The 17,996-nt window shown below is 37.5% G+C and overlaps 1 protein-coding gene across 1 annotated transcript; it reads right to left on the minus strand.

Annotated features, from left to right (window-relative positions):
- Positions 1-2,051: 2,051 nt before the first annotated feature.
- LOC108472753 (uncharacterized) lies at positions 2,052-7,407 on the minus strand. Its single transcript, XM_017774313.1, has 4 exons — positions 7,258-7,407; positions 3,576-4,127; positions 3,044-3,293; positions 2,052-2,602 (listed from the first exon to the last, which is right to left on the minus strand). Exons 1-4 carry the CDS (start codon positions 7,405-7,407, stop codon positions 2,052-2,054), a joined length of 1,503 nt encoding a protein of 500 aa, XP_017629802.1.
- Between the last annotated feature and the right edge of the window lie 10,589 nt (positions 7,408-17,996).

Genomic DNA, 17,996 nt, shown 5'->3' on the forward strand with positions numbered 1-17,996 from the left:
AATCATTAGCACACCAAATCTTTTAAGTCGTCTATGCACCTACTGTACAAATCAAATGAACACATTAATTTGAGACATAATAAATTCGACTGCACTAGGACACATTAAAACTGCACATTAATTCGGCTCAAAAGACACATTTAAATCTTGTAACAAGCTAAGACAAATTAAATACTTGTATGAATTAAGACATATTAAAATTCGGCTGGGCAATTTAGCAAGAAATAAATCCGTCCTAAACTTAGACAACATAATTAGCTAATTAAATATGCATTAAAATAAGGCACATTTAAACTTAATTAAAATGTCCAGATTTTGACAAATTAAATATTTAATAATTATTTGAGCTGACTTTGATATTAACTAGCTAGAAATAGCACTTAATTTATTTAATCAATTAAATGCAAAGCTGGAAAAATAAAAAGAAGCTTAATTGAGCTGGAACGAGCTGGGCTAAGCTCGTGGAGCTAAATGTGAGCAGATATCGGCTTGCAATAGGTTGCAAGGAAACTTTGTTGAGCTGGTCCAAGCTCGTTCTATTTCACCAACCAAGGCCTCGCCCCACACTTTTTTTATTAAGGCTGAAATGGTCTCCTTGAATTGCTTAGATCGAGCCCGTGAAATTGGTCCTTGGGGCATCACCATTGAGCCCTTACTCGAGCTAGGTTCATTTCGGGGCGCGATTGTATCATCCCCCCTCTTCGAAGCGACTTGTCCTCAAGTCAGAATCTACATCAAAGAGAGATAAATTAGAAACATTGAAGCCCGCACTTATGTTATACTCACCCGGTAAGTCAAGTCGGTAGGAATTTTCGTTAATTTGTTCAAGGACTTGAAAAGGTCTATCTCCTCTAAGCATTAACTTGGACCTACATTGGGCTAGAAATCGTTATTTGTGCATATAAACTCAAACCCATTCTGCGGGTTCAAAATCACTCGCTTTCAACCTTTGTTCACTCGTTGAGCATAGCTCTCGGTCCTCGCTTCTATGTTGGCCTGTACCTTTTGATGCAACTCCTTGACAAAATCAGCCTCTTTCCTAGCATCAGAATGAATTAATTGATCGTTAGGCAAAGGTATTAAATCCAATGGAGTTAACAGATTAAAACCATAAACTACTTCAAAGGGTGAATATTTAGTCGCCGAATGAACGGATTGGTTGTAAGCAAACTCAATATGAGGTAAACAATCCTCCCACAACTTCAAGTTCTTCCTGCTGATGGCTCGAAGTACTATAGATAGAACACGGTTAATCACCTCTATTTGACCATCCGTTTGGGGGTGGTAAGTTGTTGAAAACAGCAACTTGTTTCTGAGTTTACCTCACAATGATCTCCAAAAATGGCTTAAAAACTTTGCGTCTCGATCGGGAACTATGGTTTGCGAAATGCCATGCAACCGAACAATGTCCCTAAAGAAAAGATTAGCAACATGAACAGCATCGTCAGTTTTAGTACAAGCAGTGAAATGAGACATTTTCGAGAATCGATCAACAACAACAAAGATGGAATCCTTCCCCATTTTTGTTTTAGGCAATCCAAGGACAAAGTCCATGGATATATCCATTTCAGGGCCTTTTGGAATGGGCAGTGGGGTGTAAAGGCCATGCAGCTGAATCTTGGATTTGTCCTTCTTACATGTTACGTAACGCTCGCAGACTCGTTCAATATCCTTCCTCATTTTAGGCCAATAGAAGTGTTCTTGGAGAGTTGATAGAGTTTTACCCATTCCAAAATAACCCATGAGGCCCTCGCTGTGCGCCTCGTGCACAAGTAAGCCCGGATGGAGCTTTGGGGAATGCATAACTTTCCTTCCTTAAAAAGGAAGCCTTCGTATGTATAAAATTTCTCAACAGAAGAATTCTCGCAAGCAGCAAATATTTCATCAAAATCTTTATCATTGGCATACAAATCTTTCAAGTAAGAAAATCCAAGCAATTTAGATTCAAGAGACAATAATAAAGCATACCTTCTCAAAATTGCATCAGCCACAATATTATCTTCACCTTTCTTATACTTGATGATGTACGAAAATGACTCGAGATACTCAACCTACTTCGCATGGCATTTATTTAGCTTATGCTGGCCCTTGATGTGTTTTAACGCTTCGTGATCAGAGTGAATCACGAACTCCTTTAGATATAGGTAGTGCTGCCATGTCTCGAGAGCTCGAATAAGTGTGTACATTTCTTTGTCATAAATGGGATAGTTAAGCGCAGCCCCATTTAAATTCTCACTGAAATATGCCACAGGCCTTCCATATTGGGTTAGCACGGCCTTGATTCTGACACTTGATGCATCACATTCAATCTTAAAGGTTTTAGAAAAATCGGGTAATGGCAATAAAGGGGCCTTAGTAAGACAACTCTTAATTTCATTGAAAGACTTCTCTTGCTCGTCGTTCCAGTAGAAGGCTGAATTCTTCTTAATCACGCTTGTTAAATGTGCGGCTATTGTGCTAAAGTTGGGCACGAAACACCGATAGAAGTTTTCCAAACCATGGAAGCTTCGAACTTCGCTAAAGCTTGTAGGTCTCGGCCACTCTTGAATAGCCTTTATCTTTTCTTGGTCCACTTCCAAGCCCTTCGAGCTAACTACGAAACCTAGAAAAATAACTTTGTCAGAACAGAAGGTGCATTTCTTGAGGTTAGCATAAAGGGTTTCTTTTCATAGAACATCCAACACAGATTTAAGGTAAGTCACATGGTCTTCCAACGTCTTACTATATATGAGAATGTCAATAAAATATATGACACATAACTTACTAATAAAAGACCTTAACACGTAATTCATAAGTCTCATGAAAATGCTAGGAGCGTTGGTTAGGCCAAACGGCATGACCAACTAGTCGTACAAACCGTGTTTTGTCTTGAAGGTAGTTTTCCATTGTCGCCTTCTCGCGTACGAATCTGATGGTAGTCATTTTTAAGATCAATCTTCGAAAATAACTGGGAACCACTTAGTTTGTCAAGCATGTCGTCTAAGCGAGGTATTGATACCGATACTTGATGGTAATCTTGTTCACAGCTCGGTAATCAACACACATTCGCCACATTCCGTCTTTTTTGGCACAAACAAGGCAGGTACGGCACAAGGACTAAGGCTTTCACGAATGTAACCTTTGTCCACCAACTCTTTGATTTGCCGTTGGAGTTTTTTAGTCTCTTCAAGATTCGATCTATACACTGGTCGATTTAGAATAACATCTTTGGGCACAAAATCGATTTGATGCTCGATTCCGCAAAGAGGTGGCAACCCACTCGGAGTTTCTTCCGGGAATACATCTTGAAAATCCTACAAAAGGGACACAATAGAGGAGGGCAGGTTTTCGGGTAATTTGTTAGTAGAAAACAAGCCTTTCTTGTACATGAGCACAAGGAGTGATTGTCTCAATGTCAAAGCCTTTCGCACATCACTCACTTTTTCAAACACGTTCATTTTCTCACACTTTTTTTCTTTTTCATCTTTTTCTTTTCTTATTTTCTTTTCACTCTCTTTTATTAGTTTTCCTCTTTTTTTCTCATTTTTCTTTTCTTTTACATTTTCACTCTTTTCTTTTTCTCTCATTTGATCTACAGAACTTTTCAATTTCTTTTGATCCTCGTAAACTTGCTTCAGTGCTAACAGTTCTAACGGCACATTCTTTCCCATATGCTTGAACGTATACGTATTGGTATACCCATCATGGAGAACTCGTCTATCAAACCGCCACGGGCGTCCAAGCAACAAATGACCCGCATGCATGGGAACTACGTCACAAAGCACTTCATCCGTATATTTTCCAATGGTAAAAGATACGAGTACTTGCTTTGTCACCTTTAATTCGCCGCCATCATTCAACCATTGGAGTTTATATGGGCTCGGGTGCTTGGTGGTTGGCAAGCCAAGTTTTTCCACCATGAAAGTGCTCGCCACGTTCGTGCAACTCCCACCGTCAATGATGACGCTACAGATCTTCCCTTGGACTTGGCACCGAGTATGGAAGATGTTTTCTCTTTGTTGCTTGTCTTCCACACTTTGGAGACTAAGACTTCGTTTAACAACAAAAAGCTCACCATCTACAGCATATTCTACTTCTTCCACCTCATCAAATGTCGGTTCGGACTCATTTTCAACCTCTGACTTGATCTGTAACACCCCAAACACGGCCCAGATGTTATGGCCGAATCTGGCGATGTCACATTGAAGTGTTTTTCACAAAGTATAATATTGTTGAAAACCTGTTCTATATTTTGGCCTCTTGATGATCTCAACAAAAATTTTAAGATGCCTCGTCCATTTTCAAAATATGAGTTTTTTGTCAAAAAGTTTTATATTTTAAAGCATTATTATTATTATTATCTGATTCAAACTGTTAATATTGGTAAAAGCTTTTAAAACAAGTTTCGGTTTCGTGACGTCTTTGGAAAGCATTTATCTTTTTGAAAACCTGCATCCTACTGCTAGTAGATATAACTCGAAATAAATAAAACCCCAAACTAAAGATTAAAAATTTAAAGAGGCCTTGTTACATTAAAAATACCCAAAATAAAACTACTTATGTTTTTAAAACCCAATGAGAAAGTCCGTACGGTTATGTGGCCACCTTTGAGTCCCTTGCAGCACCGACCTGCCTAAGCCTGGGGATTACCTGTACAGATAAATAGATAGGTAAGTTATTAAAACTTAGTGTGTAATATCAAATAACCAATCAATGAGCATAAATAGTCTGGGTCTAAGCCCAATTCAGTAATAGTTCAGTTTCAGTTAAGGCCTTAGTCCCTTACAGTATCAGTATCAGTGTGTGCTTGAGCCCATCTTAGTGATAGTACAGTACAGATATGCATTCAATAGATCCTACCCAACCAGCCTCTATACTCCATCTCTATCCAAACCTACACTCCATGTGGGGATAAAATCAACCCACCGATCCCTACACGCCAGGTAGTACCGGTTGCGACACTAAACAGTATTTGCAGCAGAGCTGCCAGTATAGTACACTTCCTCCAATCATAATAAATCCCATCCCTATGTAACTTGTCAAGCATCATGTCATAATCTCATACATGTGATCAATATATTTAATATGGCATGTTCAAACATAGTCATACATTTCCTAAGGCATAACAGTCATTTTACCATATAGGGGCATTTTAGTCATTTTATCAATCAGGGGGTTTAGACACACTTACGACCCAACAGTAGGTTCACATTCGTCTCGGATGACCTGTGCAACCTTAATAGTCAAATAGTGAAAATGGGCCCACAACCCATATTGCGGGCCCATATAGGGTCACACACCCGTGTGGCCCACATAGCCCAGAAATGGCCTTGGCCATGCAGATTACACAGCCTGGACCAATATTCTCCACACGTTCGTGTGGTTTACCTATGTAGGGCCCACATGCCCATGGGGCCCATACGACCCAGTTCTATCCAAAATGGCCCAAAATAACCTCGGCCCACGAAATCGCTCATGGCCGGTCTCAATGATTATACGCCCATGTTTAGGCGTTTGGACTACCTACGAGCGAATGCACGCCCTTGTAGCGTCAACGATCACTTATTTTGGCTTTTGCCGATCTACGATTAAAGGCAGTGTTTTTACACACCTTGCTGCAAAAGTGCGCAACTAGCCCCCGAGTACTCCACACCTATTTCAATCAAAAACTTCGGTTAATCGCCTATCAAACAAATTGAAAAGAACCCTAACCAAAACACTTGTTCAAGAGATAACCTATCACTTGCCTTGATCGATCACACTAAACCCTCACAAGAGATTGCTTACAACTCTTAAAGACTACCTGCATTCCAACCGAAACTTGTTAACTATTACCATGCACACAAGTAATTGAACCAAGTGTATATCAACTTACCAAAAGCATAAACTAATAATAGGAGACAGAAGTATTCGGCCTACCCCCCAAAGCCCACACTTAAACCGAGGCACAAGGTGTATCAATCGCACCTCTAGCAAAATTCGGCAGAGAAAAGAAGATGTTAAATGGAGAACTATAACAACATAAAAAGAAAGAAGGAAAGAGAGAATAATCGTGAGCCAGAATAAAGACGACGACAAGGTTAGGGTTCAGCTATGAGCCAAGGATTCGACAGCCCAAAAGGAAAACCACAATAACAAGGGAGAAGTTTCTCAAAAGCCAAAAGAGCTGAGGAAAAGAGGAGAAAAGCTATTCGACAACAATACTAATAGGCAAAGAGAGGGAAACGTTGAAATCTAAAAGAGATGAGAAGGGGGAAGGAAAAAGGGTATTCGGCCAAAGAGGGAATCGATTGATGGAGAGGGAGAAAAAAAAGAATCGGTCCAAACCTAGGAGCTAAAAGCTGAAAAACTTTGAGAGAGGAGAAGGGAGCATTCGACCAAAGAGAGAAGGGAAAATGACCCAAAACGTAAACCTGAAAAGTACAAATGAGAGACACAACAAAACCCCTTGCACCAATCGATTTCCAAATAATAGAAGCAACCAAAACGAAGTGCTAAAACTCACCAAAACTAAATTCTTCCCCTAAGCTGATTCCTTTGAGTGCCTAAAGTTCAAATTTGGCACACCACTTCCTCTCATCTCAACTCCCCATGATTTTCTCCCAAAATTCTGCTACACAATCCCACACCCCTCAAACACTCCAACCACCCACTAGCATCAGAATCCTACTAACACACAAACACTCACACGACATTCAGCAAAATAAAATCCACCCTGCGCATAGCAGGACTCGAACTCAAGACCTCAGGTTACAGTAACACGCCACTTATCCCTTAGACCAACAGGCCCATTCTATCATGAAATACTCACATTTATTTAAAAGGCCTACTGACTAGAGATTAATTCATATTAAAAACAAAATTTTGTACAAGCCAAGGCTTGAACACAAGGCTTCTTAGACACTCCTAGAACACTTAACCACTGAAGCAGATACGCAGTTGTCTCACAATCATACAAAAATAAACTTAAGGGTTTCTGGGGTGTTACACGATCTCGCGATTTGTGCACACTACCGTGGTGCTTCGATTTGGGCACTGACTTGCGATATGGCCCCTCCCGAGGCATTTGAAGCACTTGATGTCCGTTAAACGGTTGGAGGAACTCTAGACCGCCTTACCTTTGCTAGATTCGACCAAAGGCTTGGTTGATTTTGACGGCACCGTCATCTCTTTAGCGCAGCTTGTTTGAGTGTTTTTGCCAATGCCTTGGCTCTACTTTGAAGTATTCGCGGTGGAGTAGCCTCGGACAGCGCCTTTTCACTTTAATTACTTTTTTACATTGATAGCCATTTGCTCCATGTCTACCACCTTGACGTAGTGTTGCAACTCCACAATATTGGCAATGTCTCGGTTGAGACCAGCCAAGAAACGTGCCATGGTTACTTCATCGTCTTCTTGAACGTCCACTCTTATCATCATGATTTCCATTTCTTTATAGTAATCCTCCACACTCCTCGAGCCTTGAGTAAGGTTTTGGACCTTTTGATAAAGCTCGTGATGGTAATATGAGGGTATGAACCTCCGGCGTATCACCGATTTCATTTCGGCCCATGTGTGTATTAGGGGTTCTTTGTTCCTTCTTCAGCTCGTAGTTAATTGGTCCCACCATATCATTGCATAGTCAGAGAATTCAATCACTACTAACTTCACCTTTTTAGTCTCGGAGTAGTTATGGCACTCAAACACTAGTTCGATCTTTTTTTCCCACTCGAGATAGGCTTCCGGATCAAATCAGCCTTGAAAGGGTTGAATTGAAAGCTTGATGTTTTTAAGATCGTCACCTACACGGCCTCATTCTCTTTGACCACGGTCTCGTCACCCTCTTCGCCGGTAACTTAAGTTGGACCCTTGATCACTTTTGACTTTTCTAGGGTCGTATAACTCATCTTCTTGGACTAGTTACCGGCCTTAGTTTCTTTGTAGACTTTTGGGCATCCTCTCTCATCGGCCTCACTCCTCGACTTGATCTAATCGCTCTTGGATGGGCTCAAGATTTCGATCAAATAACCGTTCCACTTCGCGCAACAAGGCTTGAAGATTTAAGTCGGGTACGTTTCGAACAAGTTGCCTTTCGGTTTGATCTGTCATGTTTTGTTTCGAGCTCCTTGACATGGAAAATTAATAAACCTCACCACAAACCTCGAACTTCCCTCGAAAAGAAAGAACAAATGTCATTCAGACTCATGTTTGCACTCTTTTCGGCTTTTACCTCCTCTCTAATGTGCTCACACACTCGTGCCTTTTTCCACTTGTTCTTCTCTCGTGATTTCATTAAAAAGACTTGTTAAGGCTTTATCGAAGTCTTGGGGTCAGCTTCAAATGGTTTGCAATGGATTGATGAAGAAGGTGTAGGGTAGGCTGAAAGAAAAATAAAATTTGGGTTTGAATGTAGCGTGTAGGGTAGATAATGATAGTAGGAAGGAAACTTACTTGATTGGGATTACGACGAGATGAACACAAACTTTCAATCACTTTTTATTTAAATAATTTTAGAATTTTTTTTTCAATATATATAACTACAATGCACTTATAACACACGAAATAATGTTATTTTTTTAAATTTTTTAAAATTATTTTATAAACCTATTCCGAAATGGCTAGAATGTCCGTACTTCTCATTTTGTAAGCTCTGATACCAAATGATACGAACTCGCCTCAATATGATGAGTTGAGTTGTTTAATTGCCCGGTCGTCGAACGTAGAAGTATCGTTCCAATTTGCAAGCTATGAAGGTAATTGTTTAAATATAAAGATAGGAGATGGAAATAGGTTCAAAACTATCTAAGTATAAGTTGATTTGATTCAACTAACAAAGAAATTAAGATAGATAAATTGATAGATAGGTGAAATGCAAAATCAGAGTTAGGTAGCAAGAACGAACCAACACTAAGGAGAGTGTTGACCTAGGACTTATACGGCTTAAACTGGTTCGGTGAAGGAGAAAAGGGACCTTGACTCGTTATTTAAAAAGGCGAGAACCAAAGGTATAGGGTTGGGTGAACACCACACTCAAATAGGAGTGATAACTTCGAAACAAGACTAAGGTTGACGCCACTGACAACAGATAAGCCAATAATGCCTATGAACGAAATTTGGGAGAAGATAATCTCACAAATATAATATAGTTTCATTAAAATTGTCAAAAGCCTTAAAACAAAGAAATGAGCTACATATTTATAGTGTTGGATTTAAGTAAGCCGAATAGGCAAAAGGATAGCTAAATTCTAACACCCCTTATGATATCCCGAATTAGGGCCTAAACGGAATAGTGGTTTCAAAACCACAATTCTGAAGTATAAAAATTTATTCCGATTAATTTTCATAATTTATTGAGTGATTAGATGCATGTGTTAGAATATCGATAGAAAATTTCATGAATTGCATGTCTAATTTGCCTATTAGGACTTAATTGCAAAAGTTGATAAATATGAGTTTTAGATGTTAAAGGATTTAATTGAAGAGCACAATTGAAGTAGAGGTCCTTAAATGGTAATTATACCATTAGGTTTTCATCGACAAAAATGGACATACATAGGTAGAAATAACCAAAGTTTTTAATGAAGGGTATTTTAGTTATTTGGTAATTAAAAGATTAAAAAAGGAAAAAGATGGCAAAATATGTCCATCTTCTTCATTAGGACAAAATTTCAAGGGTTCTCCATAGCTAGGGTTTGTTTCAAGCTTCCAAGCTGCATAGTAAGTGATTCCAAGCCCCGTTTTTAATGTTCTTTACGTTTTTGGAGTCCCGGTAACTTGATTTAGCTTATTCCAACAATAATTTAACCTAGGGTTTATATTTGGAAAAATACCCATAGGTGAAATGTGTTTATTTTGATTTTTTATGGTAGAATATGAAGCTTGAAATTGTGTTAAACAACTTTTGCTAAACGATTTTATGTGAAAACGAGTAAAAGGACATAATCGGTAAAAATACCTAATGTTTATAACTACATGTTAGAGTGAGAATTTGATGTTGCCATATAAGGGAAAAATGATCAACATGTCATAAAACATAAGAATTTTGGAAAAAAATTTAATTTTCCAGCTTTGGGGAAAAGTGTAAATATGCAAAAGTTTAGGGGCAAAATTATAATTTTTTAAAAGTTAGAGTTAAGGACTATTTTGATAAATGTGAGTATTAAATCAGCTAAATGTGTTATTTTAGACCAAGAAAGACATGGAATCGACCTTGATTGGGGAAATGAAAAGACTATGGACTAAATTGCAAAATTTCTTTATTTTGTACCGAGGTAAGTTCAGGTGTAAATGTAGCAACATAATTGTCATTTTAAGTAATTATTATGATTAATATCATGAAATATTATGCTTTGTGGTTATTATTGAGTAATATGCAAATTATGTGTGCTACTTTTTAAATATGAATTGCTACCGAGTATCGGTTTTGATATTCCGTGGAAGACAGCAAAGATGTGTGATTGAGGAAAAAGCCCATTTGAACCTTGGGAATAGATTAGAATACAAGTGACATGTCACTAAGATATTTGAGTTCTGAGCTCATTGAGTTGAGTTCAAGTTCGTGAGATGTAACTAGGCATCCGAACTCGTTGAGTTGAGTTTGAATTCACTTATGGATGCGAACGCCCGAGCTTGTTGAGTTGAGTCCGAGTTCACTTATGGGCGGGTTACATGGTAGCTTGGCTATATAATTTTTGCTGGCTATTGAGTTTGTCTAGCTGTGGGTATGACACTTATTTGCATGAAATTCGTGTATTCGATCATATTCCGATGTGTTCAACAGGTAAATCTTAAGTGAATAACGTGAGTACCTAAAACAAAGGTGACATGTTGGTAAGTGTGGTGAATGGGAAAATTTGACAGGTATGTGCTTAAACCCTTGGGTTGAGAACTTGGTATGACGAAATCGTGGTAAAATAGTAAATGCAAGTGTAACATGAATGCCTTGGTGATATTTATGCAAATGATGTTTTATGTTAGATTTTATGATTATGTTACTTGCTATTTACATGTGAACTTACTACGCATTTATGCTTACTCCCTACCTTCCATTCCTTGTAGTTTTGACAAGCCAGCTTGGATATCGGGACTATCGGAGGCACGTTCACACTATCAATGAACCATCTCGGTATAGTGGTTTGCATATTTTGGGAATATGACATGTATAGCATTATGATCCTTTTGTGTATATAATCTTATTATATGGTGAATTAGTAATGTGATGATTAGCTATTGGAATGGCTAATCAAAATTTATATTTAGTGTTATGTATGCTTAATAATTTCCTAATCTATGAAAAATCATAAAATGGTGAAATTTGCTATAAAACAGTGTCATACAGCAGTAGTTATGTGAATTTGAAAAATCACAAAAAATAGTAGAAATAGAATTAGATGATGAATAAAATATTTAATTGAAGCTTAATGAATCTATTTTCATGTGGAAGAAACAAAATAAGTAAAAGAGTTGTAGTTTATGAGATATTTACGTTTTGGTGAAATAGGGTTAGAGCAATTTCTGGATCCCCTGTTCTGATTTTAGAAATTCACCATAAATTGTGTAAAAATAATTATGACTCACACTTTATATTTATGAATTCTTTATTGAGTCTGTTTTTAAGAGAAACAAACATCATAGTCATTGGATCTCTGTATAGGAAGAAATTTGATTCGTAGTACACAAGGGTCAGAGTAGCCAAACCCTGAAATAAGGGAGACTTTAACTAATAAACTGTACTGATTGGCCAACCAAAAATTCTAGAAAATAATTAGTAAGTAGATATATGAGTCTAGTTTCACAAAAAATTTACGAATTGGATTTTGAGTTTCGTAACTCGAGATATGATTTTTTAGCGACTATGACGCAGATGAACAGTTTACTACAAGAATTGTTTGAACTTGTTTAAATGCTAAAATAAGTTTAGTAATGTCTCATGCTCGACTCCAGCGATGGTCTCAAGTAAGGGGGCGTTACATTTGGTGGTATCAGAGCTACGGTTTAGTCAGTTCTCAGACTAACGTGGCGTATGTACGAGTCTTGCTATACATGCCATATATATATATTGTGATAGTGTGACGACTCCTGACTTTTTAAATGAGTTTTTTTTAGTAAATGGATCCCGATCCAAGTGTGGCGGATGATATAGAGAAAAATGCACCAGCTCTTGCTGAAGGGGTGGTGCCGACTGAAAGTTGACCTCCTACTGTTGGTCAAGGAGGAGGAGAACTGGCTTGGGAAGCCTTTCTCCAGATGATGAATGCATGGTACACTGAGTTCGTTCATACGAACCCGAATGCTCAACCTCTCCCACCTCCCCCGATTCCTCAACCAGTATCCTCGATGCCTCAAGGTATGGATCAGATGAAATTTTGTAGAACCCTAGTTGATAGAATTCATAAGCAAGGGGCTGAAGAATTTAGGGCAAATGTTGATGATGATGCCAAGAAAGTAGAATTTTGGCTGGAGAATTCTATTCGGGTATTTGATGAATTGTCTTGTACACCTGAAGAGTGCTTGAAATGTGCTATATCCTTGTTGAGAGATTCAACCTATTATTGGTGGAAGACATTGATTTCAGTGGTACCGAAAGAGAAAGTGACTTGGGAGTTCTTTCAAGAAGAATTTTGGAAGAAATACATTAGTGAAAGATTTGTTGATCAGAAGCGTAAAGAGTTTCTCGAGTTGGAACAAGGCAACATGATAGTTACTGAGTATGAAAGGGAGTTCATTCGATTGATTAAGTATGCTAGAGAATATATTCCTTCAGAGGCTAAAATGTGCAGACGATTTGAAGACGGACTCAATGAAGACATTAAAGTATTTGTGGGAATTCTTGAGTTGAAAGAGTTCGTAGTACTTGTTGATCGAGCTTGCAAGGCTGAAGAACTAGTTAAAGAAAAGAGAAAGGTTGAGGCTGAGACTAGAAATTTGAAGAAAAGACCGATGAGCAGTGCATTCCCACCACAATCTAGAAAATCCAGAGATATGTATTCTCGTTCTCATGTTTCGGCTGGACATTCGTATGGGAATCGTAAGAAGCAAAATGCGGGTTTTAAATCTCAGACTACTTCTGTAGCTAGTGTGGGAAATTCGAAATTTGTTAGACCCTAGTGCCAATGATGTGGTAGAAGTCACCTTGGTCCATGTAGAACTAATGAATGTTATTAGTGTGATTCTCTAGATCATTTTATTAGAGACTGTCTCGAGAGAATTGAGAAAGAAAAATTTCAGAATGCAAAACCTAGTGGTGCAGTTTCGAGAGGAAGATCTTCGAGAAGTGCTGGGAATGAGGCAAGCAGCAAGAATGTAGTCAGAGATTCAGCGTTTAAAACTGAAGCTAGAGCTCCTACTAGAACTTATGACATAAGGGCGCATGAAGATGTTTCATCTCCCGATGTGATCACTAGTATTTTCTCTCTTTATGATGTTAATGTTATTGCTTTGATTGACCCCAGTTCTACTCATTCATATGTGTACATGAAATTGGTGTCTAATATGAGTATACCTGTTGAGTCTACAGAATTTATGATTAAAGTGTCAAACCCGTTAGGAAAATGTGTTATAGTTGATAAAGTATGCAAGAAATGTCCTTTGATGATTAGAGGTCATTATTTTCCAACCGACTTGATGTTGTTGCTGTTTGACGAATTTGATGTTATTTTGGGTATGGATTGGTTGACATTGCATGATGCTATAGTAAATTGTAAACAAAAGGTTATTGAATTAAAATGTGAAAATGGTAAAATTCTTTGGGTTGAATGAGACGAATCAGAGGCACTGCCTAGTATGATTTCTTTGATGTCGACTCAAAGATATTTGAGAAAGAGTTATGAAGCTTATTTGGCGTATGTGTTGAATACAAAGGAATTTGAGAAGAAAATTGAATCAGTGCCGATTGTATGTGAATTTGCGTATGTATTTCCAGAAGAGTTCCCAGGTTTACCTCCTGTTAGAGAAGTAGAATTTGGTATTGAGTTGATTCCGGGAACAACTCCGATCTCGATTGCTTCATATAGAATGGCACCAACAGAGTTGAAAGAATCAAAGTTGCAGTTGCAAGAGTTGACTAACAAAGGCTTTGTGAGATTGAGTTTTTTGCCTTGGGGTGCTCTGGTATTATTTGTGAAAAAGAAGGATGGTTCAATGAGATTGTGTGTAGACTATCGGAAGTTAAATAAGGTGACAATCAAGAACAAGTATCCGTTGTCGAGAATTGATGATTTATTCGACCATTTGAAAGGAGTGACATAGTTCTCAAAGATTGACTTGAGGTCTGGGTACTACCAGCTGCGAGTAAAAGAGTCAGATGTGCCTAAAACTGCTTTTAGAACAAGGTATGGCCATTATAAATTTTTAGTTATGCCATTTGGTTTGACAAATGCTCCTGCCCTGTTTATGGATTTAATGAATCGCATATTTTGGCCATATTTGGACAAGTTTGTTGTGGTATTTATTGATGATATCTTAATTTATTCAAAAGATGAGACAGAGCATGCTGAGCACTTGAAGACAGTTTTGCAAACTCTGAAAGATAAGCAGTTGTATGCCAAGTTTAGTAAGAGTGAGTTTTGGCTTCGAGAAGTGGGATTTTTGGGTCATATTGTTTCAGGTGATGGTATTCAGGTTGATCCCAGTAAAATTTCTGCTATTGTTAATTGGAAACCGCCGAAGAATGTAACTGAGGTTAGAAGTTCTTGGGTCTAGCTAGTTATTATCAATGGTTTGTAAATGGATTTTCTATAATTGCTACTCCTATGACCAGACTACTCCATAAGGATGTTAAATTTGAGTGGACGGAAGAATGTCAACAGAGCTTTGAGAAATTGAAAAAGTTACTGACTGAGGCACCAGTGTTGGTACAACCCGAGTCACGTAAAGAATTTGTGGTGTATAGTGATGCTTCTCCAAATGGCTTGGGATGTGTACTTACGCAAGAATGAAAAGTTGTGCCTTATGCTTCGAGGTAGTTGAAACCTCACGAAAGGAATTATTTGACTCATGATTTGGAACTGGCTGCTATAGTATTTTCTTTGAAGATTTGGTGACATTATCTATATGGTGAAAAGTGCCTAGTATATACCGTCCACAAAAGTCTCAAGTACTTGATGTCACAAAAAGACTTGAATTTGAGACAGTGGAGATGGTTAGAATTATTGAAAGATTATGAGCTTGAGATTGACTACCATTCGGGGAAATCGAATGTGGTTATGATGCCTTGAGTAGAAAGTCGTTGTTTGCTTTGAGAGCTATGAATACTCAGTTGACGGTGTCTGACGATGGTTCGATCCTAGCAGAGTTGAGACCAAGTCCGATATTTTTACAAGAGATTTTTGAAGGTCAGAAAAGTGACAAAGATTTGCAAGCCAAGAGGAAGAATTGTGAGGATGATACAGGATCAGATTTCAGAATCGATTCTGATGGTTGTTTGATGTTTAAAGATTGGATTTGTGTACTGAAAAATGATGAGTTGATTCAAAAGATCTTGCACGAAGCACATAGTGGTTTTTTGTCAATTCACCCGGGCAGTACAAAAATATATAATGACTTTAAGAAAATGTATTGGTGGAACGGAATGAAAAGAGATATTTTCGAGTTTGTATCGAAATGCTTAATTTGTCAACAAGTGAAAGCTGAAGACCAAATACCTTCGGGACTACTTTAGCCTATCATGGTTCCCGAGTGGAAGTGGGATCGAATTACTATGGATTTTGTATCAGGGTTGCCATTGACTCCATGGAAGAAAGTTGCCATCTGGGTAATAGTCGACAAATTGACTAAATTGGCTCATTTTATTTCGGTATGTACTGATTATTCTCTTAATAAGTTGGCAGAATTATATATCAGTGAGATTGTTAGACTTCACAGAGTACCGTTGTCGATCATTTCTGATAGAGATCCGAGGTTTACATCACGATTTTGGCAAAAGTTGCAAGAGGCATTAGGTACGAAGTTAAATTTCAGCACTGCCTTCCATCCGCAGGCTGATGGACAATCAGAAAGAGTAATTCAGATTCTTGAAGACATGCTCAGATGTTGTGTATTGGAATTCCAAGGTAGTTGGGAAAGATACTTACCGTTGGTAGAATTTGCCTGCAATAATAGTTATCAGACGAGTTTGAAGATGGCACCTTATGAAGCATTGTACGGTCGCAAGTGTCAGACTCCGCTGTATTGGACCGAACTTAAAAGAAAATCAGATTTACAGAGTTGATCTAATTAAAAAAACCAAAGAAAAAGTGAAAGTGATTCGATATTGTTTGAAAGATGCTTCAGATAGACAGAAATCCTACGCGGATTTGAAACGAAAAGAAATCGAGTTTCAAGTCAGCGATAAGGTATTTTTAAAAGTGTCTCCATGGAAGAAAGTTCTTAGATTTGGTCGAAAAGGCAAGTTGAGTCCGTGTTTTATCGAACCGTATGAGATAATTGAAAGAGTTGGACCGGTAGCATATCGGTTAGCATTACCACCTAAATTAGAGAAGATTCATGATGTGTTCCACGTATCTATGTTACGTCGGTATTGTTCGGATCCTTCACATGTAATGTCACCTACAGAAATCGAGTAGCAACGGATATGATTTACAATGAAGAACTGATTAAGATTTTAGCTCGGGAGGTCAAGCAACTAAGAAATAAAAGTATCGCTCTCGTGAAAGTATTGTGGCAAAAGCACGGGGTATTACTAAATTTACACATGAATATCAATACCTGAGGAAACTATAAGAAATCAATACCCACACCTGTTTACTGGTAAGATTTTCGGGGACGAAAATCCCTAAAGGGGAGAGAGTTGTGATATCCTGAATTAGGGCCTAAACGAAATAATGGTTTCGAAACCACAATTACAAGTAGAAAAATTATTCGATTAATTTTATAATTTATTGAGTGATTAGATGCATGTGTTAGAATATCGATAGAAAATTTCATGAATTGCATGTCTAATTTGCCTATTAGGACTTAATTGCAAAAGTTGATAAATATGAGTTTTAGATGTTACAGAATTTAATTGAAGAGCATAATTGAAGTAGAGGTCCTTAAATGGTAATTATACCATTAGGTTTTCATGGACAAAAATGGACATACATAGGTAGAAATAACCAAAGTTTTTAATAAAGGGTATTTTAGTCATTTGGTAATTAAAAGATTAAAAAAAGGAAAAAGATGGCAAAATATGTCCATCTTCTTCGTTAGGACGAAATTTCAAGGGTTCTCCATAGCTAGGGTTTGTTTCAAGCTTCCAAGCTGCATAGTAAGTGATTCCAAGCCCCGTTTTTAATGTTCTTTACGTTTTTGGAGTCCTGGTAACTTGATTTAGCTTATTCTAGCAATAAATTAACCTAGGGTTTATATTTGGAAAAATACCCATAGGTGAAATATGTTTATTTTGATGTTTTATGGTAGAATATGAAGCTTGAAATTGTGTTAAACAACTTTTGCTAAACGATTTTACGTGAAAAGGAGTAAAATGACATAATCGGTAAAAATATCTAATGTTTATAACTACATATTACAGTAAGAATTTGATGTTGCCATAGAAGGGAAATATGATCAGCATGTCATAAAACATAAGAATTTTGGGAAAAAAATTTAATTTTCCAGCTTTGGGGCAAAAGTGTAAATATGCAAAGTTTAGGGGCAAAATCATAATTTTGAAAAAGTTAGAGTTAAGGACTATTTTTATAAATGTGAGTATTAAATCAGCTAAATGTGTTATTTTAGACCAAGAAAGACGTGCAATCGACCTTGATCGGGGAAAGGAAAAGATTGTGGACTAAATTGCAAAATTTCTTTATTTTTTACCTAGGTAAGTTCAGGTGTAAATGTAGTAACATAATTGTCATTTTAAGTAATTTAATATTATTTATATGATATGATGATTAATATCATGAAATATTATGCTTTGTGGTTATTATTGAGTAATATGCAAATTATGTGTTCTATTTGTTAAATATGAATTGCTAACGAGTATCGGTTTCGATATTCCATGGAAAACTGCGAAGATGTGTGATCGAGGAAAAATCCCATTTGAACCTTGGGAATAG

This window comes from Gossypium arboreum, chromosome 7, assembly GCF_025698485.1.
Source record: "Gossypium arboreum isolate Shixiya-1 chromosome 7, ASM2569848v2, whole genome shotgun sequence".
In the NCBI taxonomy this organism is placed as follows: domain Eukaryota; kingdom Viridiplantae; phylum Streptophyta; class Magnoliopsida; order Malvales; family Malvaceae; genus Gossypium; species Gossypium arboreum.

Excerpts from the sequence above, each read along its gene's own strand:
- LOC108472753 (XM_017774313.1), bottom strand. The coding sequence starts at position 7,407 with ATGGAAATCATGATGATAAGAGTGGACGTTCAAGAAGACGATGAAGTA. Across the intron at positions 4,128-7,257 it reads TGGAGCAAATGGCTATCAAT|ATCAAGTCAGAGGTTGAAAA; the intron begins GTAAAAAAGTAA and ends GGGGTGTTACAG. Across the intron at positions 2,603-3,043 it reads AAAGACGGAATGTGGCGAAT|GTTTCGTAGTTAGCTCGAAG; the intron begins GTGTGTTGATTA and ends TTATTTTTCTAG.